The 24,261-nt window shown below is 46.2% G+C and overlaps 1 protein-coding gene across 1 annotated transcript in view; it reads left to right on the forward strand.

The window, feature by feature from the left end:
* The first annotated feature begins 1,050 nt into the window (after positions 1-1,050).
* Positions 1,051-24,261, forward strand: part of LOC149368002 (uncharacterized) — a 48,953-nt gene continuing 25,742 nt past the window's right edge. The window contains exons 1-8 of the mRNA XM_089575512.1: positions 1,051-1,096; positions 3,536-3,739; positions 12,376-12,411; positions 13,343-13,349; positions 14,707-14,846; positions 15,624-15,653; positions 16,537-16,578; positions 21,280-21,373. Coding sequence (XP_089431638.1) covers positions 1,051-1,096; positions 3,536-3,739; positions 12,376-12,411; positions 13,343-13,349; positions 14,707-14,846; positions 15,624-15,653; positions 16,537-16,578; positions 21,280-21,373 — 599 coding nt within the window. The remainder of the gene's footprint in view (positions 1,097-3,535; positions 3,740-12,375; positions 12,412-13,342; positions 13,350-14,706; positions 14,847-15,623; positions 15,654-16,536; positions 16,579-21,279; positions 21,374-24,261) is intronic.

A 24,261-nucleotide genomic window follows, 5' to 3' on the forward strand; every position in this document is an offset into this window, starting at 1 on the left:
TATTTAAATTGTAAATTTTGCAGTTTTAACGTCCCGAAGCGACACATGGGCTATGAGGGACGCCGTTGTGGAGGACCGCGGATCAATTTTGCCCACCTGGGGCTCTGTAACCTGCGCCGCTAAAATCACACAGCACGCAGGCGCTATTGTATTTCACTTGCATTGAAATAGGACCACCGCGGCCAAGATCTAACCCGCGACCTTGGAGTGAGCAGCCGAACGCCAAAGGCATTGAGCCACCACTGCAGGCGCATGTTTTCATTTCCCTTCGCACCTTATGCTTGGCATCTATGTTGAACTGCTGTCAGTGCATTCTTGTGCTATGTTTGCACACATGTTTGTTTGTGATGAACGTGAAGGAAAGACGGTAACAAACAATAAGCTTTCTGCCATTCATATTGCTTCCATCAAGCGTGGAGCACGAGCCCCACTCAACAGCCGAGCCCTCCTGTGGGCTGGATCAGCAAGCCAGGAGCCTGGTCCCCTTCACGCAGCGCCCCTGACCTGCGGGCAATAAGAACCGGTAAGTTGAGAAACATGTCAACGAGCAACGATAATACTCACTGAGCCTGCTTTTTTGCCGCTTTACTGGTGCGCCCAAATCCTGCGGATAACTATGTCAGACGCGGGCCTTCATTGTACCATGCCCTCTTAATATTTGGCGACTTTGCAAAAGCGCGGCCCATGGTCTGCAAAGTATGGGAATATGGTTAGGGGAATCCCCCAAGGTGGAGAATATTTGTTATAATGCAATAATTACTCACAGACATCCTCCCAAGCGCAGCCGTACGACTACAAAGGAAAGCGATACATCTTTCCTTTCGAGAATTTCTGCCACGCGAAGGCAGTGACTTATCTCCGACCGTTTCTAAAGTTTGAACAGCACTACAGAAATAACGGAATGACGTTCTTTCTCTCGAATAACCTAGGTCATCGCAGCACAAACGCATTACCTCGCAATTGGAAATTTCCAGCCCTCCCCTCCAGGCTATTATCAAGGTGTGTTAACGCCATGAGGAGTGCCTTCGGGAATCATGCAATTCCGGAATCATGTATGTGGTCCTGGGTGTGGCCAGAGATAATGGAGAGGTGATGAGTGCGGCTGCGCTTGCTTTCGGTTTCACTGCTTCAACCTGTGAAGAAAATCGTCATCACCACGTAAACCTGTCTACGCCCACTGCCGTACAAAGGCCTCTCCCTCATCTCTCCGATTAACTCTGTCCTATGTCAGCTGCGGCCGCCCTATTCCCGAAAACTTGTTAATCTCATCCGTCCTTATAACTTTCTCCCACCCCTGCTATGCTTGCCTTCTCTTGCAATCCACTCCATTACCCTTAAGGACCACCGGCTATCTTTTCTTCGCATTACATACCCTGCCCAAGCCCACTTCTTCCTCTTGATTTTGTCTAGGATGTCATTAACCCGAATGTGATCCCCAACCGACTCTGCCCTCTTCTGTTAACGTTACGCCGATCATTTTCCTTCCATAGCTCGCTGAGTTGTCCTTAACTCAAGCTCAACTCTTGTAGTTAGCCTCCATGGTTCTGCCCCATAGGGGTGTAGCGGAAAGATACAGCTGTTGTATACTGTTTTGCCAATATCCCTCAAGAGTAAAGTATAAGACAGCTTTACATATAGCAGCTGTAAAGAACGAAAAGCCTGAAAATTTTTTACCTTAAATAAAGCGAGCAACATAATCATCTAGTCATAGCGATCAATTCGATTGTTTTTTAGTGTGGGGGGGAGGGGGGATATTAGAAGCCAACGTTGCGCAGAGACAACTTCGCTTCTGCAGCAAAGAGGACCAACGGAAAACATGAGACAGATCTGACATCTGTCCACTATGTTGTCTCTTCCCATCGTCACATCATGTTCACATCGTAATGCGCCTTTTCTTCATTTTCCAATACATTTCCAATGTATACTGATGCGTCCAAAAGTCTCCATGACAAGTAAAAAGAGCTCTGGGCGCATTGGTTCCATGTTTGCCCACGATACTGTTATTGAACTAAAAGCGCGTAAGCCCGACTTTTCCTCCACATGTGCGGTCTCCAACTGTCGGCAAATAATAGAGCTGTCGATATCCGTCGCCACCAACGCGTCCTGGAGACCTTTACCTTGCAACATTACGTGCGTCCCGCCTGGAATGGGATACCAGCAAACGCCAAGTTAGAAGTGCGACTGTCACCAACAAGCGCTACCAGCGTGTTTCTGCCATTGTACGAATACGTTTTGTTTTCAGCGGAAAGAAAAAGGACGTGTCGTGGACACATTCCTGACCCTGCAACTCTAGAAGCTTGCTTTTCGAGTCAGATGCTCTGGACATTAAACCATCAGTTCTATCACACTAGGGCACCCGGTGAGGTACGGCGCAAATGACATAGCCAACAAGTGGCACTCGCTCTTGTACGCCGTATTCGCACAGGCCACCAGGAGCCGAGGGGGATGTAACGATTGTCGTATGACCTTCCGGCTAAAATAGCAGGCACTATCATCAGCACCCCGCTAATCACAAACCGCGAACTTGCCAGGCAAGCGAAGAAAACACTACTCGCCTCACGGTCGCTTACACAGCACCGACACCTTTGTCACCGCGCCGCCTCTCTAAAGCGTGAAGTTTCCGTCCCGCGGCGCCCTCGTAGGGGCAGGAACACATCGCGTGTGTGCATAACGCTCCTTACAGACGCGAAAGATGTCGACCTTTGCCATTTTTCACGTGTAAAATGAGCAATGGGCGAGTAACTGACTGCGGTTGAGATGTATCTCTTAGTCAGAGCATACATGCGTACGTTCGCTAACACTGTTCACCTGTGCGGAAAACAACCCCGCGCAACGGGTTTTTTAAAGAATGCCGCCTCTTTTTCTGTTAGTTTCCTGTGTCTATCTGATTTCTCTCAAGCTGATTCCTGAAGACAATTTGAATGAACTAGAAAAATCAGAATCAATCAAGCAACCTCCCAATACTGCTGCATTGAGACGCAAGCACCAAAGAGAGCGTCGAACATCCAGCTATGATGATCAGCCAAGGACACACAATGTTCGATTTTAATGAGTAATGATTTCATAAACGTCCTTTTTCATTCAACGAAAGGTCAGGGGCTTGGGTTGAGGACATTCATTGCCCATTCGATTGTGCGAGATCAGGCCTATTCGGGGGAAAGAGCACACCGGGGATGCCTCGTTCCCTTGCTAAGTAGCAAAATTTCTGTGCACGTGGATCTTGCTCATTAATGCCAGGAGGTCATGGGGCCAATCGCTCAGCTTACTGCCCTCATAACGGCGAAAAGACGACAGAACCTGCTCCAGTACGCTTCACATTGTTCGGCATTTAAGGCTTCAGCAGCTTTACCTGGCAACATGCGGTGTTGGCTGTAGAGTATTGTTTTCATTAGTAACGCATACACAAAAACAGACACATACACACATGATTCATAGACGCAATAAAACCAGAAGGCACAACCATTCATCGATCTCAGGCAACAGTCCCAGGTGAAACGGGGACTTGAGTCTGTGGTCGTGTTCCCACTCAATGCAGGCGGGGAAGCGCCACCGGCGCCCTACTGGCCACACCCCTCGGGCCCCGCGGCGGCCGCAGGACCGACGCGCAAGAGCCCCTTCTGGCTGACGTCAGCCGACAGCGTGGGCTCGCAGAATCAGTTCCAGCACCAGAGCCAGTTGCAGCCGATGCAGCTGAGCACGACCGGAGCTGTGACCGGCGCCGGGGAATCTCAAAGACGTTGTGAGCAGCCGCCACCTCTTTACGGAATTTTAACGTACCGGTACACAAGGCAGACGTGCGCAAGGCTTATCAAGTTCTGGTCGCGGGCTTGAGAAAGTAACTTGATTGTGATTAGGCAACGGGAAGATGAGCATTGATTCAGCATTCGAATTTCTGCTCTAAAGGGAAGAGTATGTGCCTTGCAGTATGTAGTTCTTCAACCGAAACACAAAGCTGGTAAGCTGCAATCTCTCAGCATCGGGCTCCTTCACAACAACCAAAACAAGTGCCGAAATATTCATTTGCATCGTTTCGTCAGGTTACATTTAATTACCGTATGTCTATGTGCATGGTGTAATTCTGAACACACCGAAAGCCGCTAGCTTTGCCGGAAAAAGACGTTGCCAAGACATACCTCCCCTGCATTGTCGAATGATGCAGCTGTAGATCTGTGCGCATGCGCTAGCGTATCAACAGCAGCTGAAGTGGTGGCCAATGTATTTCGACAGTCAAACGACGTCGCCATGTTAGCCAACTTTGGCCACCGTCAATTAGACGGCACACAAGCGGAAAATAAGCCCGGCCGCCGTACATAACTTTTTAATGGACCACTCTGAGTGAATCACGTACTGCAAGCAACCGGCACGATGAGGCAGAAGGCTTGCTGAATTCATGATAAAAAAAGTCTATAATCGACCTAGACTTCAAAGCGTAACGGCGAAAAGTACCATAGAGTTCGCTATACAATCCGCTGGCTATTCATGTATAAACGCTAACATTTTGGGCAGGGTGTGTTGCTGGGCAAGTTAGTTTGACATTCTGAACATTGTAGCCGTAGCAGACGAGGGACAAAGGAAGGACGAGACAGCGCACTGTCCGTCTCGTCCTTTCTTCGCCCCTTGTCTGCCAGCGCTACAATGTTCAGAACTAAAATTTTGAGAGCTGGGGCTGTAGAACATTTCTTTTTATTATCGTCGTATAGGACATGCAGCCCACCGCGATTCAATGCTCATGGCATGGTCTATAAATCAGGTACGGAGAGTCTACTGAAAACAGTTTTTTTTTCTAGCTTGGATGGAGCCCTGTAGACTGTCTGCCAGAAGTTGCGGTGGTAAAGATGGAGACCCTCCACGTGGCTCAGTGGTTAGGGCGGTCCGTTACTAAGCCCGAGTTCCCGGGTGGCGCGTTTCGATGGAGGCGAATTGCGAAGGCGCCCGTGTGCTGTGCGATGTCAGTGGACATTAGATCGCCATGTGGTCTAAATTATTCCGGAGACTACGGCATCTCTTTTTCTTTTTTCCCTCCTACCTTCCTGCCTTCCCTTACGGCGCAGATAGGGTGTCCCCTGAGATGTGCGACAGCTACTGTGGCATTTCTTTTCCCCAAAAACCAACTTAAAGAAGGACGACTAAGTTTCATGGCAATGTGAATCTCAGTGACAGCTGAGCTTGTGCGAAATGTAGATGCCAGTCGGAGTGTTTAGCAACTATTAGTAAGGGTATAGGACGTATTTTGTGTTTAATAACACCACTACTGCATAATAGTATCCCTTTCTTCAGCTCATTACATGAAAAGCTTTCATAATACAGCCCGCTAAGTATTATATGGTTCCATATGCGAGTAGAACTCGGCGATCCAGCTCCGCTCACTGGCCTAATTAAAAACTGTATCATATAAAAAATTGTCCATCATTTCTCTACACTCGCAATAGTGCCACAAACAGGCGCCAGTGAATACATTTTGCAGAAAGTGTCCTAGCAGCTGGCAATCATGGCGCGGAGCGGCGTGTCTGTACTGGTCAAGAAGTGGATCCAGAACAGTATGGTACGCGTCCGTACTCACGTGATACACTGTACCGCTCCGCATCGCTTGTTTCTCTGGCTGGCCGGGCATCGACGCCGACAACGCCGCCGGGATTCCACCGAATGCGCCGCGTACAACTTTCGCTCTGGAATGCCAATGTCTATGGGGAAACGAAAGCGGCAGTAAATGTCAACCTCTAATTTGACGCCTGGAGCGCGCCGAGAGGAAAAGAACTAAAGAGAGAGGGAATCAAGATGGAGGGAAGGAGTTCCATATCAATTTCTATCACTTCGGGCTCTGTAACATGCACGCATATCGCACAGAGCACTGTTTTTTTTTTTTTTTGCTTTCCATTTTGCCTCCATCAGCATGCGGATTCCGCCGTTAGAACGTAATCACGCGAACTCATGCAAAGCAGGCGAATGCGATATATGCTTCTTCAGCTGGTCAGAAGCAGTACACACATTAGTTAGCCGTCATTTCGCGTTAACTGACAAAGACTAGAACTGTTCTGGGAATAAATGTTAACATTATGACATGGTCACGGAATATGCAATCAGAGCGCTGAATCCAGGAAAGCTGAGAGGAATACTCGCTAGCTCTCTCAGGAGGCAAAATGCCTCATTACAGATTTCCAGAGCATAAACGTTTTGAACACCAGAGATATATATTATAAGCTATAACTACAGACTGCGAAACCCAAAGCTAATCGGTAGACGACTAAAAGAAGTACAAACTGGAAAGAGCAGGGCATGCCCTCTAGTAAAGAGGCCGCCTCAACGCAGCGCAGACAAAATTATAACAATGGAGTAATTACTCATTCGCACCTACCCATGCATAGCCATACGGCTACAAAGGAAAGCTATGCAGCTTCCTCAGAAACTTAGTAGTTAAAGAAAATTCGTCCTGGTTCGGGGTTCAAATTAGGGGCCACCGCTTTACCGGAGCAGTTGCTCTACCAAATGAGCTAACCGGCATGGCAAGGTTATTGTAGGGCGACAACGAATTGATCAACAACTCGAAGTGGGAACAGTGTTGGCCAACGAAAACTGTTCCTAACCAAAAAAGACAAAATTATGCGCGGGCGAAAATCCCATGTAATCAATTAATCAATCAGTCAGTTTATTTTGCATGAAAACACAGCAGGGAAGGTGCCTGAAGAAAGGCCTCTTTGTTGCGGCTTGACTAAGCTCCAGTCACCCATCCCCCATCAGAAGTAACAACGATGCATTTACCTGTAAAATACACAGGGAAAAAAGGAAACATACATCATCAGAAAACTGGTCTAGAAAAACAATTATCGCATATTACAACAGTACAATGTATAATGGTGGCAGTGTTCGACCTTTATACGAACAGTTCGGTAATACTTTTATGGGATAGTTGTTCAATATTGATTTTAAAGGCATCCCACTATTGATTTAGTATCGTTGGTAACGTATGTTGAGTCATCATTTTACCGTAATTAGTTCGTGATGATCAAACCAGCCAAGGTGATTGAGTACGACAGCAGTAGTTACTGAAAGGTTTTTTTTTTAGTTGCGCTCAATCTGAAAGTATATCTAAGGTATCTTTAATGGCTCTTTGGTATGTGCAAAGTAATTTATGCTGGTACATATCATGCACCTTAATGATCTTATCTGTATGAAAAAGTGATGCTGTGTGTTTCAAGAATGACGCATTTTCAACTGCGCGGTGGGCTCTTTTCTGCAGGACAGAAATTTTCTGCATATTCATTACAGTGTTGTTGCCCCATACTAAAACACATTAACACAGGTGTGAAGGGAAAAGAGCATAATAAATCACACGTTTTGTTCCAGTTGGAAGGAAATAGTGGCACCGGTTAATCTTTCCTACAGCCCCGCTTAATTTTGATGAAAAGTAGTTGACGTGATCATTCCACGACATATGTTCCGAAAAGATCACCCCAAGTGATTTCATTTTCCTTTAGCTACTACATAAGGTACCAAAATAGTGGTCTTCGCTACATCAATTTATGACCCGCAGAAATGAAATAGTACGCATTTCATTTTCGATTCATTCAGAATCAGCGAATTGTCCTTGCACCAATCTTGAAGTTTACAGCAAAAATCCCGTGCTTTTGTTTCCAATTTTCGCCCTGTCCATCGCAGAAAAAAAAATGGTACAGCCATCCGCGTAAATAACGAACTCGCAGTCATCGCCTAGCTTTACACTACCATTTATATAGTACAAAGCAAAATAGGCCCAAGGATGCTCCCTTGCGGAACCCCTGATCTTATATGCCTGAGCCGCGATTTGTGATTACTTACGACACTGCGGAACCGGTCGTCAAGATAAGAGTGCATAAGTTTTTCAGCAGTTCCTCTAAACCCTTATCTTTCAAGTTTATCTAGCAAAACTGTATGATTCACGCAATTGAAGGAGTTACTGAAGTCTAGATATAGTCCAAACACCAATAATGTATCTTCAAAGTACTTTAGTATCACTTCTTTTTGTGCTAGCAACGCTATTTCTGTTGTACGGGTCTCTCTAAAGCCAAATTGGTAGCTAGTTATGAGTTCATGTTTCTGGGAAAAGTTATCAATGCGTATTTTGTTCACTCTCTCAGGGCCCTTAGCCCTTTCAGCCCTGAATTTTTTTTGCTACTTCGGGAATTTTTCTAAAGTGTTATTTTGCTTCACTGCCACCCAAGGAACGCAGTAAAGCAAAAAATTTCTCTAGGACTCCCTTGCTTTTAAAGATGGCGTCGTGTCCTATATATAGGACACCAGGGCTTAGTGGTTGCAAGAACAAAAAAAAGCAAAGTTTGACGTTACTCTTTATTTCAACACTTTCACAAAAATTCAAATATTGAGAACAAACATGCTGGTTGCGTTGAGGTGCAGCTAATACTGGATGTTGATTAATACGTGTGAAAAGTTTTGAAACAGCTGGAATGAGTTCAGTGGATGAACCTTGATAAACGAGGAAGTCGTGGAAAATCCCCAAGGCGCCGCACAGCATGAAAACTTACACTTTCCACGTATTTGGTTTCCCTTTTATTTATTGTTTTATGTCTCGCTGTCCTTTGAACGGAATGATTTGCTCATCGCTGCAAAGATGCTCCTCGAAAGAGAGGTTTAGGCATCTGTCACGAAATGTGTCCAAATCTGTCCCTACCTTTCAGAAAGGATCATTGCTGGTGTGGTCTTGTTACAAAGCTTGCACGCGCATTGCGCGTGCCGTGCTCCCATGGAACTCAAACGGACGCTCGGGATAGAAAGAGCGTTTATTCATCCTGATCAGCCAGCTTACATAGCGTGACCGGGCGAGGGTAAGGGGAGGAAGGGACGAGGGAAATTGTGAGGAGCATGCGCTTGGCGTTCGCTGTAGTGAGGCATAGCGTTCGCCGTAGTGAAGGCATAGCGTTCGCCGTAGTGAAGGCAGAGTGTTCACAACAGGTCTCCGTTCACGTCTACAATGTGCAAGCAGATTCTAGTCGTGGCTAGCGAAAGACACCCATCGCTAAATGCAGTGAAATCAGCTTTCTGATTTCTTCTTCATCATCTCAACGGCTTTTCCTTCTTGATAAATAGAATACACGCTTGTTTCCTCGGTAAGAACAGTAAAAACACTCTTCGGCACGTACCGAGAAAGATACGCATACGGGGTCGGTAGACCATCAAGATCATTCTCATTCTCGTCACCAGATTATTGAGGGTGATACGTGGCTGCTAGCTTATTGAAAGTTCTCCTGCACCACGACCTGTCTTCCGGTGTTGCTTTCTCAACTTCATCACCGCTGGAGGCAGCCGAGAGCTCAAATCCACGTCCGCCTCAGCGTCTTCAATCTCCGACACGTAACCATCCTTCAGTGCAGCAAACATGGCATCTGGATCCTCGAGACGCAGATGTCTTAATTGAGGCCGCTTTGCCGTTGAGTAAAGTCACAGTTTTTGCCTCTGCAATAAAACAAAAACAAAAATTAGGCATTACCAAAAAAAATGTTCCGCTCTTGCATGCACACGCGCCGGTGGTTTATAACCACTGAAGCCTGGTGTCCTATATATAGGACACACATATTGCGGCGTGCTATGACAAATGTACTAACCGCACAGAAAACGTTCTGCAACTGTTAAAGCCTTTAGTGTCTGAAACAACCTGCAAAATTCTAACCGCGAATACGCTCTCAGGTATGGAGTAAAAAAATGGCAAAATAGCACTTACCATTGCAGCCGCCGTTCCCATCTTCCGCCATTTTGTTTGTTTACTCTCGGCGCTACGATGAGGAAGACGAAGGCGAAAGTGATGTCTGTGCTTATAGGAATGCCTTGGGAGTCGGCTCAGTTCTTGTTTCAGTTTATCGGGCATTTTAATAATGACTTATAGCCGTTTTGCTTCGTGTCCTTTTAATAGGACACCAGGGCCGAAAGGGTTAGAGAAAACTGGTAGTATGGAAACTGGCGAGTAATTGCCAAAGGTATTCTTGTCGCAATGTTCATGGATTGCAATCACCCTTGCGAGAAAAACCCTTGCGCGAAAAACACCTGTGTAAAGTTAGCAGTTGTGGATGTGGTTAGTAGAGGAGCAACTATATCAGTGGCTTATTTAACCGGTCTAACCAAGCCATGCGACCATGCCTCCGTGGCGTAGGGGGAAGCATGTGCGGCTCGAAATGGAAGGCTGCTGGAGTGTTTAACTCCCCTCAGCCTCCCACCTGATTTGAGAAGCACCAGTTGGCCGCTTCTCTCAAATCGGCCACACGTGACGTCACACAACCCTATGCGACGAATTTGTGCCCTGCTATATCAGCTGCCAGCTACCACCTGCCAGGGCCATGCGATTTTCTGTAGAACGGAGCCTTTAACTCTTTCGCGTCAAATAAATAACGAGAGCTATGTAAATAGGAGTTTAGAGAAGAGAGATAAAGTATCAGGGGAGTTTTCTACGGATTTTCATCGTAGCCGGTGTAATCGCGACGGTGATGTAAGAGGTGGGGCGGGGCGCAACAAAGCACATATTTCGGTGGAATTCTGTGCTAAAAAGAGCCTGCCATCCTGCGTACGCAGTGCCTTATCACCTCAGCTTTATCGGAACCGTGCTGGAACACAAATCCTTGAAAATTTCCACTTACCTGCGGTTGAGGGTACGTGTGAGCGACAAATATACTTTAGGAAAGGCGCCGCGCCATGCTGAATCACTTTTAGATGGCAGCAAGCAGGACTACAATATTGGCCTGGTTTCTTGGCTGCCGTATGTGCCGCCGACGTTTGGCCTACTTATGTTGTTCGAGCTCGACAGCAAGCATAGCCTTTCTGACTATTTATTTATTCGAGGACTGTTTTCCCCGTCGCCCACTGCTTTCGGTGCTTTGCGTACCGGCGCGTTCACCCGCTTCTCTTCTGAAGCGAAAGCTGCACTATGGGACCTCGTGTTTGGATCGCCGGGTGCCTAGTTCCCACCTTCAAATGACCTTGAGCTTGGAAAGCAAAAAAAAAAGGCGCATAACTGGCCTATTGGAACAGTGGACACCTCAGTCATGCTTTAAGCTACGTGGCGGTAATGACGGATGTGCGCTGCATGCCTTGGCAGTGACAACATTGTGCCAGAAACCCGGCGCTAAAACCATAGGCCGTCGGCGTTCATTGTGTTCATTGGCGTTGGCGTTGACAGCGTTCTACACTCCGATGATTTTAAGGAAACGAAGGGCGCCTAACTAGCTCCCTTGGTCAGTGGACGCCTGAATCGCGCTTATAGTTATACGTGGCGTGGTGAGAGAGAGAGATGTGGGCTGCATGCGTTAGCGCTGACAACGTTTTGGCAGACACGCGGCACTGCTGCAATAGGCCGCAGCGTTCATTGGGTCAGCAAACTCTCGCGATCAACTATTAACTGCCGCCTGCCAGTACGGCAGGGTGGATGCGCTGGCTGTCCAGTGTCCGCAACGCACTCAACGTTACAGACGCCAAGCCGCTTATAGTTGCCCGATACGTCATAGCTTTATATAATAATAATAATAATAATAATAATAATAATAATAATAATAATAATAATAATAATAATAATAATAATAATAATGCCTTTATTTTCCATCACAAGGATAAGGGGGGCAGAGAGAAAAAGCTAGGCATGTAGCTTGACGGGCTCTCGCCTCCCCGAAAAGAGATCGAACTTGTACAGGAAAGAAATATGCAGACAGCATAACAGCATACCAGCAAAGCTTAAAAGAAAGAAAGGCCGCCGCGGTGGCTCAGTGGTTACGGTGCTCGGCTGCTGACCCAAAAGACGCGGGTTCGATCCCGGCTGCGGCGGCTGGAATTTCTTTGGAGGAGAAATTCTAGAGGCCCGTGTACTGTGCGATGTCAGTGCACGTTAAAGAACCCCAGGTGGTCGAAATTTCCGGAGCCCTTCACTACGGCGTCTCTCATAGCCTTAGTCGCTTTGGGACGTTAAACCCCATAAACCAAACCAAAAGAAAGAAAGAAAAAACCAGCAGTAATACTAAAGAAATAGAGGACCTCTCTAACCAGGCTGAGCAGCAGGTGACCCGCAGCTAATTTTTTCATACTGGGCAGTGCACTCAGCGGCGCTCGCTTCTTTCACGGCAATCGCCGCTTGACGCGCTGCAAAAGAAAAAGGTCGGTCGGTCGGTCGGTCGGTCGGTCGGTCGGTCGGTCGGTCGGTCGGTCGGTCGGTCGGTCGGTCGGTCGGTCGGTCGGTCGGTTACCACCGGACGGCTAGTTAGGTTGGAAACACCCCTTCAGTCATGGAGGGGACCCACATAGCTCACCCAGTAGTGGAAAAAAACATTCTGTATTTAATTTCAATAGACATCTCGTTTATGATGTGCAGCGTGGAGAAATTGTAATTCTTTTTGATTTTCTGTTTATCAGGGGATATTGATGCCATCGATTTTGCCCACTCGTCAGGTAAGTTATTTTTTGGATGGTCTTTGCGCCATCTGCTTTTTTTTTATTCAGCCATATTTACACTTTACGTTGGATAACGCTCCCTAATTTTATTATTCCTAACTTTTTATGCAACCTGTTATTCTTCTTGCCTTGCCATTACTCCTAGCCTCTAAATTTAAGAATTTGAATTTCGGCAAGAAGGGTCAACAGCATCTTTAAAAGCTTTCTTCTCCTTAACAGATACGTATAATAATAATTATTATTATTATTTAATTGAAAAAATTCCATAGTACACATACGAGCCTACCCAAGCCAACAATGGGCTTGTGGGGCAGTGCTCGGAAGAATGGAGCAAGCCAGAGAGCGGCACAGTTAATCAATGCTGCGCAAATTTAGAATGAAACTAAGGAAAGGCAGTGAGAAAGAACGGGGGGGGAAAAGGAAGAAAAAAAAAAGAAAAGAAACAACATTACACATACAAATCAAAGATAGCCGATTTCACTTCTTTCCGAGTGCTGAAAGATGTTGCAGCTGTGCACGATATTCATGAGTTAACGTAGTAGCAAAAGCTATTTCAGTGAAGCATGGCGTCCACTATTCAGCACGTGTTTTCAACTCCTCGTTTAGTCATCTTTTGGCAAAATGTTACCTTGTGAAACTAAACTATTCATGCACTTCAAAGAAGCCGATAGCTCCGCACCGTTAAGAATTCAGTGCTGCCAGAAGTCAGTTGCTTCACCCACTGTTCTTTAGTTTGAAGGCTTTCTTTTGGCTCGATTGCTCGATATTATTGAGCGGTTTTTTTTTTTTTAACTTTGAGCGCTCAAGTTTATGGCGATATTTCTGCTGCCGTTCAACAGAAAGCTACGGTCGCCTGATTACGGGTGCCTTGTGGTTGTTAGATGCGAAGGAATAAAGATTGATTTCACATCTCTTTCCTCCATTTCAGATTCAAGGTAGGTTTCTGGCTCACGAAGCCATGCTTTATTACGTTCTTTTATATTTAATTGGCATCAATGATGAGCGTTTGCTTTCAAATTTCCTGATGTCCACAGCGTTGAAACTTCTCAGAGCCAGCCTCTTCCTGCAATAAAAAAAAACCTCCACGGTGCATGATAGTTTCATGCTTATCGCAGTGATCGGATGCAAAAAAAATGAAGCGCACGTTTCTGTTGACTAGAGCTCAACGCAAAGTGAACTTTTTACGCAAAAATTTAGAGGGCGTTCTAATGGAAAGGGAATAGTTAACATTAAGAAAGTCTACAATTATTGCGAAAGAGTTGAAAACACTGAACATTTCGCTGGTACTTTGCAGGAAGTGATATCAAATCATTTTCATTTTCCCGTGTTGACTATTTCAATATTAAGGTTGGTTTGGTTTGGTTTATGGGGTTTAACGTTCCAAAGCGACTGAGGCTATGAGAGACGCCGTAGTGGAGGGCTCCGGAAAATTCGACCACCTGGGGTTCTTTAACGTGCGCTGACATCGCACAGTACACGGGCCTCGAATTTCTCCTCCAAAGAAATTCAACCGCCGCGGCCGGGATCGAACCCGCGTCTTTCGGGCCAGCAGCCGAGCACCATAGCCACTGAGCCACCGCGGCTGCATAATATTAAGGTTGGGAGGAAAAATCCGATATACAGCTGTTTACGACCCATATCATCTACGAGTCCAGCATTATGTCTGATAACAAACGCAGTTAATATGAGTATTGTGTGATACTTTGTATTTGTTCTCTTTTTTCTGTCTTTTGTACGACGTGCCTTTTTGTATTCTTTCATTGATTGCTTTTGCGGTGGAGTCACTTTTTGTGACAGTATATGCCTGTTGTGTTGCTTGCTGCTTTGCGCTGCCACTGAACCCTGTTGAGGCTTCGGCAGGTCCGCATTTGTATTCCTGCACTGGAAATAAAATATTATTATTACAGATACAAATATTGTTATTGTGATTATTATTATTATTATTACTAAAATTTTCACTTTCTTGCTTGCTTTCCCGGAGCAAGGAGCTATGTGTGATGTCATTTGTTTATGTGTGACGTAGGACTAGTCGCATGCGTCTGAAGACTTCTGGCGACACTTTATAGCGGGTGCTTCGTCCACTCAACCCCTTACATGATGCCCCAAACACGCCACTAGCTCAGCTCCCAAGTTCTCATGTTAAGGTGACAGACAGCACTCGAGTTTAGTGTTAGCAGAATTTGAGGTATCGAGCCGCTCGGTTCCCTTGAGTAGTTTCCTTTCTTTAATGACAGCAGGTGCAGGTGTAATGTTGATACCGTGCAAGAGCAAGCGTCCTCCCTTGCGCTGCAGCACCCGTTCGGGCGGCCGCGTCAGCTCGTGGTGGCTGGTGCCTGTGGTGGTTCTCGGCGCGTGCGCGGGACTGCTGCTGCTGGCGGTCGCGGCACTGGGCACCACCTACACCTACCGATCCGTCATCGCACGCATCGCCGGTGAGCTGCTGCTCCTCTCTCACTCGGGGTTGGGGGGCGAACCGACACCACCCGTGTGTCTGCAGCAGACGACTCGAGATGCCTCTGCAGGAATGCCACTGACGCCTGTTCCAGGGACACACCTGTTGCCCACTACGGCTCGCAGATTGAAGACAGAGGCTCGCGCCAAATGTTTTCACCAATGCTCATTTTCTGGAACCTTATTGTATTCTGTATCCTCTGGACATAATACTGGTAACTGACTTCCCGTCTGACACTGTAACTGCCGTCGCGTCCTGTGACCTACAGATGTTCTCAAAATGAGCTGTCTGGTACTGCATAACCCTAAACCGGAGAGACCGCGCGCAGTAGAAGAGACCAAGGTCGAACAGGACTATCGCTGTGTTTTTAATTCGTGGTTCATATGTAATATGTATTACTGTAATATACTTTTACACAAATGCTTTTACGCTAATGACTTTTTCTTTCTCTGCCGTTCGCATAAAGTACGATATTACGCAGCATTATTACACGATATTACACTTTTTTCTGGAGTTGAAATCTGAAGTGCATTGTGAGACGGCAGACTTTTGTTTCTCTCGCTGTATTTCCGTGTTTCACGTTTGCTTCTGCTCGATGAAGATAAAAGCTTGCTCTTCATTTGGATGCAGGCCATTTCCTCTGCAGACAGGATGGGGAAAACATGGAGTGAGGGAATCGATCTGCGCAGTACATAGACTCTTAAGTTGCGCTTTCCATGCACTAACGTAGTGCTTATTTTTGATTTTTTTTCGCCAGCTGCCGAAAGAGCAGCGAGTCAGCACTTGGGTAAGTCAGCGCCTTGAGCAGGGGTCTTTGTATCCCCCAATGTTTACTATAGCGATCTATTTATTTAAATAGGCTTAAAGTTTCACGTCTGAAAAATACAGCCCAGGAAATAAACTCCTTTCTGTGGTTTTATTATTATGTGTGGGCGTGTTTGCGTAAGAGGGTGCATTAAGCGGTGTTATACAAATAAACAGAGGAACAAATGACCTGCCGGCCTGAAGAACACGTTTACTTCTGAAAAACCTTGGAGTACGCTCAACCTTCTTCGCGGGCGTGGGAGTGTCTTTAAGCGATGCGCTATCACAGTTAGCGGTGGAAGCATGGAAATTAAAAAGTTAGCGAATAAAAACGTTTAAAACGAGGTCCTATTATTGAACAAATTGTATTGCGCACTGGTTCTTTATTTTGATTACATTTCTTAAGCGGACATAAAAGCATGTGTGGACAGAACATCTAATGTGAAATTTTTCATAGCTGCAGTCATTTTCTCGAATTCACCTAAAATCATTCTCGCTTAAAACATCGTCTGGGAGCCTCCGTTCTTAAGAACACAAGCTTAACTTGGCAACGCAGCTTTCTTTTCTGTCAAAAAAGATTTCAAACGGGCGTTTTGGTTGCGTAGTAGGCATTGTTTCTTTGACCAAATGATTTTATAACGTCCGTGAAAGTCACCAATCACAAAACTTTTGTAACAAGATAGTCGTGCTCAAATTTCTGGTGCGCACTTGGTTCTAATTACTACATCCGACATAAACGCGTCAGATAATTACGAAAAGGGCGGTAATAAAGGAAGCCCTATGGCCATGCCCTATTAGTTGAGCCTTGCGCACCCAGCCTATCTCGCACTGTAAAATGCGCTGAAACCAAATTTTCCTCCGTGCAGCAGACCTTGGAAACAGAAGCGCCTTCATGACGGAAGACGATGGTACGTCCTCATTCGCAAAGCTTCTATGTTATGTTATGTTATGTTATGTTATGTTATGTTATGTTATGTTATGTTATGTTATGTTATGTTATGTTATGTTATGTTATGTTATGTTATGTTATGTTATGTTATGTTATGTTATGTTATGTTATGTTATGTTATGTTATGTTATGTTATGTTATGTTATGTTATGTTATGTTATGTTATGTTATGTTATGTTATGTTATGTTATAGTATGTTATGTTATGTTATGTTATAGTATGTTATATCATTGCATGGTATGTTGTTATTTTACGCTTTGTCATGTTACGTTCTGTATGTAATGTTTAGAGACCGGATTTTAGGCAAATGACTATTTTTTTCAACGCTTCGTAGGCGGACCATTTTTACATACGAGCACGAATTAGGTGTTGACAATATGTTTAATACACTTTTTATAGTGCCTATAAATTCCTATTTTGGGTGTCAGTGCCTATAAATGCCTATTTCCGACATCGGTGCCTAAAAATGCCCTATTTTACAGAAAAGGGCCCTGAAATCCGCTGTGATTTTGCTTTCAGATTTTGTTTGCTTTCGAATCCATTTCGGTTTTGAGTAGAACACACACATGGCAACATTAGATGACCTCGTAAGTTGGCTGTGGTGAACACTGCACCTACGCCGGCTGCGTACACAATACCAACCGCGTCAGCCGAAAATATCGAAGCAACCTTTTTCCTATTTTCTGCCATTTTATCGTGGCAGCTTGTTGATGACTTTGGCTGTTAAAGTGGTAGTTGACCAGATGGCACCACAGTTCGGAAAGTATACGGAGTAAGTTATAGTTTCTTCCAAATAATTGCCAGTTGGTTCCAATTGAAACCAACTGTAAAATGTCGACTGTGGTCGCCAGTACTGTTTTATAACACATTTGTTTGGGGCACTTGCGTGATTGGATGATTCGATCAGAAGTCGGATAATCGCATCGTGTGCGGCACCGAAGAAGTAAAACAAACCGCTGCCCAGCATCGGAATAGGCGCCGCGATCTCGACCCCTTTGCAGAGTCTTCATGGCAGAGCTGCTACCAACAAAATGGGATGTCGCCACCGGTGCCATCGCTGGGACAGCGGCTTGTTTTGCTTCGCCGTTGCCCCAGACGATGCGAATATCTGACTTCAGATCGAATCAGGCAAGCACCCCAAACATGGCATGAAAAAATAGTGCCGACCATATGCCATTCCTGTGCTAAATTTGAGCTGAAACAATTCAGCGGTTTAACTGAGAGGATTTTTCTACAAAGCGCGTAAAATTTCGGAGCACACGGTACAAGAGAGGTCCTGTGCACAGAGGTTGTCAACCACCGTTGCATCTGGCAGAAGGCAAACCGTCTGAACTGGGCATTTCTACTCATTGAGACATGCCCCAGCATGTCTCAATTTTCAGAGCCGCTTCGTCGTATTCTTCGAGTGGGGCTGTGAGGTTCCAGGAGCTCACATAGCCTGCAGAAGTTTCTGAATGGGGGGGGGGGGGGGGGGTGCCACCGGACCCTGTCGCATGGTCCAGGCACCGCCTCAGCAGCACTGGTAGTCCAGCGGACCCCAGGTGATGATGGCTGCTTTCCTTTCGGGCGACGAAACGCGTTAGTCAGCCTTGGCCGACTAAATGAAGGAATTGGGTGGAAGATTAATGTTTTGCGTTCTATTCTGAGATGGATAGGCGCTTTGTCTAGCAGGGAGCGCGGATTAGCCACCACTATTGCAGCAATTTGGGCTGGTTCGTGGTGGAACGTAGGAAGAGGTACAGTCTTTGTCAAAAGTAACCAGGCTGCATGGTTTGCTGCTAGCTCGTACAGTGGAGCCCATACAGCTTCCCTGAAGCTGAAATGGACGTTAAAGGTAAGGACTGGGGGTCTTCTTACCTGCCAACACCTTTCGATATTTAGGAAAGCAACAGGGGCTCCACTATACAAGCTAGAAGCAAACCATGCAGCCTGGTTACTTTTGACAAAGACTGTACGTGGTGCGTGATAAACAAACCCCTCTGCCACAATCTTGCGTTTTGTTCCTTGCACACGTGCGTCCGCTGCTTCGCTGTGTCTCGTTCAACCGCACGTCTTCTGGTTTACAAAATTCTCGCATTACCGAACTACACGAAAGCAGAAGCCCTTGAAATGACGACGCTCTCCAGGCCAAAGGTTTGTGCAGTGGTCTGGCCGACTTGAACAGCCCTGTGCTAATTAAAGGCCCGATTAACATCACTCCTACAAGCGATTGCAAACTCAGGTGCTAGTCGTTACGGCAATGAATACTTAAGTTAATCCACAGGCGTTCCTATATGCATACAGATTCGTCAGTCAGCTCTCACATCTTTCGCAAAGGATGCAACTCAATTACTCGTGGCGGAAGTATAACGCATTGTGAAGCAAGGAACGAAAACAAAAAAAACATGATTACGAGGTGCTTTTGAACACGCCCTCAGAAATAACGAAAACTCGGTGAACATTTCCCAGAGGGCACAAAAAGCCTTTTTGGCTATATTTCGGTCGAGTGTAGTATTCAAATATAATGGAAGAATTCCTTTCAGCGTATCAAAGCTGTAGTTCGTTTTCCTTCAGCATTGCTTCATAATTCCACGGTCTCTAGTAACCGTGGGTATGTTGCGTGGTACAAGCAGCTCAATTTGAGAGAAGTAGAGACTATTTTGTACCGTTAGCTATGACTTCACTCCATCAAGTGGCACAAATCCCTTTTTGGCCGTAATCTGTTCGTAGATAAGAAAGCTATAAAGTAAAAAGATTAAAGGCGCAATAAAGCGTCCTTAAGCTCGGAAATGCGACAGCATTCCGAATTCCGTTGCCTCCTCTGTTAGTAAGCAATGAATCATTAGGTGAAATTATTTATTAGTTCATGAATTGAAATAGTTAGCCATATAATTATCAGTTCATTTATTGTTATTAGTTATTACTATTCATTTTAAATAATTTGTTAGTATAAATAATTGGTTTTGTTGGATCTTAATTATTTAAATTTATTATTATTGGTATTGTTTGTTCAATTCCAGAGGAATTACGTGTAATTCCCTATTTTCGGGAATTACTCGGAGTAATTAGCGAAATTTATTGCCCCATTATTGATTTAACTACATCCTTTAAATTTTGCTCATTTAAACTGCATTCAGTCATTATTAATCTTTACGAATCATAATTACACTCTTACTGGATCATCGACTGTTCACGACGACACGCTCTGCCCACAGCCCGTGGTGATACGTCCTCTCCACGCCACTCATGAGGCAAGAAATGCTTTCGCATTAAAGGAGGAAAGGATTTGCCTTTTACGCGTGCTCGATAAGACATGCGTCGCGTTCGCGGCCAGCGGCGTGCTCCACCAAAGCGTTGGCTTGCCCTCCCACCAAGGCCAAGCCATGGCCCTCCTGCCAGGCATACCCGAATACAGCGACGACCGGGACGACGTGGCCGACGACGGGGCCAACGGGCCGCGGCCTCGGCTCTGGTGCTTCCTGCGGCGCCTGGATCCATCGCCCCCTCCCGCGGAGCGCGCCACGGCGAGGGCCAGTGCTGCCCCCAGGGGTCTCTGCTCGGCGCTCGTCTACCAGGGTGTCCGGGTCCTCTGGAGGGACGCCCAGGCCAGCATCGACATCGCCCAGCCCTGTGAGGACCCCGCCGTTGCAGCCAGCGCTGCCTTCTGCCTAACAGTGCGAACGGCGTCACCATAGCTTTGTTGTTATACCGTTAGGTTTGCGCCAACACCCTGAGCTCGAGTTAAAACGGGCCGTTCAGGTACTTCTTCCTTGCTAGTAATACAAGAAAAAGCAAAGAATGAAGAAAAACAGAGAAACACAAACGAGCTCTTATTGCGGTTTGCCTCCAGCATGCTGTCTTTAGCCATTCTGTACATGCGACCTGCTTCTTTACTAGCGACTTGGGTCAGCTGAACACTTCTTGCATCTTGTGACGTCATTTAGGAAGGAGACATTTGAATTTAAGCCCATTTGATCCTTTCCGTGCAGTACCTCGGCACAGGTCACCCATCGTTCGGCTTGCGGATCTAGGAATTCTAGGCGTTTGCTGGGTGCTAGGTGCCTAACATTGTGCGCAGGCTTAACAGCTGTATGTAGGAGGCTGCACTAGTTGCACAAGGAGGTTGCACTGGGCCTACATGCCTCAAACGGTAGCGAAGGACCTCGCGCCAATTCTATACCTTTTTTGTTTGAGAGTAGCAGGCGTTCATTATCATTCATTTGCCTAAAAGCGTTCAATTTGTCTTCACTGTACGAGTAATTGGAGTAGTAGCGCCTGTAGCCACGCGCAGGTGTAAACGAGGCACCTTTTTCTGAGGCTAGCTCCACTAGTGCTGAAAAATAAACTTCTTTATTGATTGATTGAGCTACTTATTTATTTATTTATCTGATGAAAAAAGGCATATCCCGTAATGTGATCGATGCATAGATTACCACATAGGGTCTCGCCTTCCGCGAAGCTGCAATATCTTTAGGACAAAAACATGGTCCGGTTACACATGTCTGGATGGCACAATCGCATTCGGTATGCGCACAACGTTTTCATGTCCACATGATATGGCTCTATTCTTAATATAGAAGAAGAAGGGAAGTGAATTTTCAGCTATTTTGGCACCCGAGGCATAAGCGTAAGGTACTCAGACTTCCCTCACTCGTTGCGCAATCTTTCCTTTCGCTTCCAGCGAACGAAGACGACCTGCGGCGACTGGCGGCTCGGAGAGACGTAGATCCACTGCTCGAAGTGTACGTCCACGTGGCCAGCGATCAGCCGCCAATGTCAGGTACACCATGGAAACGATTAGAAATTTTTCTCATCGCGAAATAGTTATGCCACTTCTGGAAACAATATTTCGCTAGAATCCTGGATCGGACGAGTCTGGATAGGGCGAAGTGGTAGGGTTCGAGACAACGAAGCAGCAAAAAAGAAACTAGCGACAAGCAGAGAAAACATCAACGCTGTGCTTAAAGCTAAGGGTTATGTAGCTGCAGGATGGTAACTGAGTGTTGAGGTTGGGAGAAGACATCTGTGAGGCGTAATACTGGCAACAGGCCTCGCATTCGAACATTACGGCAGCTTGCGTGTACCTGATTCACGCGTAGTTCACATGCCGCGGTTCTTCTTAGCGCTACGCTCATAATGAACAATGCCTACATGGATTTCGGACAGGAGTCGGAAACATTGGTTAACTTCAGTATAAACAACCTAAGCGCACCTCAGGAACGGAAGAGAACTAATGCTTAAATGATTCCTGCGCACCGTTGGGACGTGGAGCACTGACGAGGAGATGGGGAGTTTAAACGGAAGACAGCAAGAAAAAATATTCACATATTTACAATGTGTAGCTGCGAAATACACGCTACATGTCAAGAGACGTCAAAATGGGGAATGCCCTGTACAACGGAGTCGGGAGCTCTTAGAGTCGTGAGCACAGGTTCCCGTCCTTTGCGTCCAATCAGGAAGGACTGCCTTTTTGGACGCTATCTTTGGGAGCGTCCCGGTAGCTCATTGGCTCAAACTTGTAGCTGGAGAGAACTCTACTCTTTCTCTCCATTTCTTGCTCTTGCATCTCCAGCGTCTGCGATGACGCGCAGGCTCGGAGAGACGCTGGCCCAAAATGGGGAGGAAAAGGGGGGATTACTTCCAGACCGGTTTACCCGCTCTTTGTCAGGCTACGGCGGCTAATTAGCGTCTATGCGCCGAGGCATGTGTTGCAAGTAAGTTCACAACAGCACGCACGTAGCGCGCTAGGGGGCTGCTGTGGCCAGATTGTCAAAGGCGCCCGCATACGAAGCAGATGCCTTTGACAATTTCGCCGATGACTTTCTTTTCGCCGGTGGTGCTTCGAACCCGCTCGGGTATGAAGTTTTGTTCTACTGGATCCCGTTGTGATGACAAACATTAAATGCTTCAGTTAGCTTCCCTTCTGCCGCTATGCGAGGAATTGGAGCTCAGGTCTGTATCGGCTGGACAATGGTGTATATGGAAGTTTCCGAACCCTGTCTCGGACAAAATACTTGCTCCTCCTAGATCGGGTCTCAATAACTCTGTGGGGGTCGCCTTCTACGACTCAATCGGCGCAGCACTTGTTCCTCTGATGTGTCGGCAGCATCAGACCGTTCACCTTGCTCAAACCCCGATGCAAGTGTCCCTGGTACTCCTTGTCTTGATGTTTGACTGCGATCAAGCTTATGTGATTCAAATGACTCCGCACCATCTTCCCAGCGCACTGAACCAACCAGGAGCGTTAGCCCACTGAGTCCACTAAGATTCCAGGCATTCATTCGGCAGAAACTGTCGGACCATCACTTTCCTCTCAAGCGTTAGCCAGAGATTCTTCGGTTGATTCTCTTTAGCAACAGACGAATCTAATGCTGGTACTATATCGTCCAAGTCTGTTGGTATTTTCAGGCAAACATAGCCTTTGCAGGACTGACGCCTGTTGTTTGGTGTACTGTTAAGTGCCGCCGGTACAAGAACCGTGTCACTGTAAGGTTCACTGGTTCCCGGACCTCGTGCCAAAGCTTCATTCAACTCACCTGAATACCATTCTATTTGTCAGTTGGTACCTGGGCGATGTGGAGATGAAGTCGCATGTCTAACTTCGTTCTTTCTGAAAAATGTCACCTTCTAAACAGACATAAATCATATCACGTTGTCGGATATTATCATATGTGGAATGGCAAAAGTCGCAAATAGCGTGCGCAAAATATCAGTGCCTGCTGCTGGTTTGAAGAAAATAGCGCCAGAGCATGCAAACCACGAAAAGACAAGGACGAGACACAAAAATCTTCAAATCAAGTATGCACCAACTCGCCCAAGAAGCAGTGTTACTGCTGCTGGTGTTCGGTGATGTACTTTTCGCACCTCTAGTCATGAGATAAAACATCCTACACCATCAAGAGCGTATGTCCTTGCACTGCGCCAGCAAATTCTATATGCTGTCTACAGTGTCGATGGCTGAATCCATGACAGAATTGGAGCATTTGCATGGTTATTCCTTTTGTACTGGAACGGTTAGCACGTTCTCATTGTTAACTTAATGTTTTTACCGATACCTAACCATCACAAATAGCTTCATGCGCAGGTCTTCATGCCCATAGTGCCATGATCGCCTTTGCAGAATCGTTATATATTCTGACCCTATGCAGCTGTGGGTACGACCATTCTCGAGCCTCAAGTGATGCATCCATAATAAATAAGTTCTGTCGCTCATCTCAGGTATGCACTTATCACTTTTTAATTGCTCTACAATGCTTTATTTGTTTGGCATGCATACTCTCGAATGAGTTGAATCTTCCTGCTTATGTCTCGTCAAAACCTTTCCTGTAAGAGGTTTTATAAGTTCTACAAACATTAGGATGTATCAAGGAATGTACGGTTCCCCGATACTGTCTGGTAGGGGCAACCCACTTAGTTCATCTGCATTCTGAAGTCGCTTCCCATGTACATAGTTCATGTCATGGTCATATGCTGAAAGCTTCAGTCATCAGTAGTTAGACGGCGGCATTGGCTTTTGCAGCAGCGATACCGAACAGTGGTTGATGGTCTGTCAGCACTGCTGGTGTTGGGGTCCTTTGTTAGTGAAATGTATCGTAAACGGCTAGCATTCCTAAAAACGACTTTAAGGTGCGCTTAGTTGGTACGGGACCTTACTTGGACCTTA

This window comes from Amblyomma mixtum, chromosome 1, assembly GCF_055824585.1.
Source record: "Amblyomma mixtum isolate Tamu chromosome 1, ASM5582458v1, whole genome shotgun sequence".
NCBI classification, from domain to species: Eukaryota; Metazoa; Arthropoda; class Arachnida; order Ixodida; family Ixodidae; genus Amblyomma; species Amblyomma mixtum.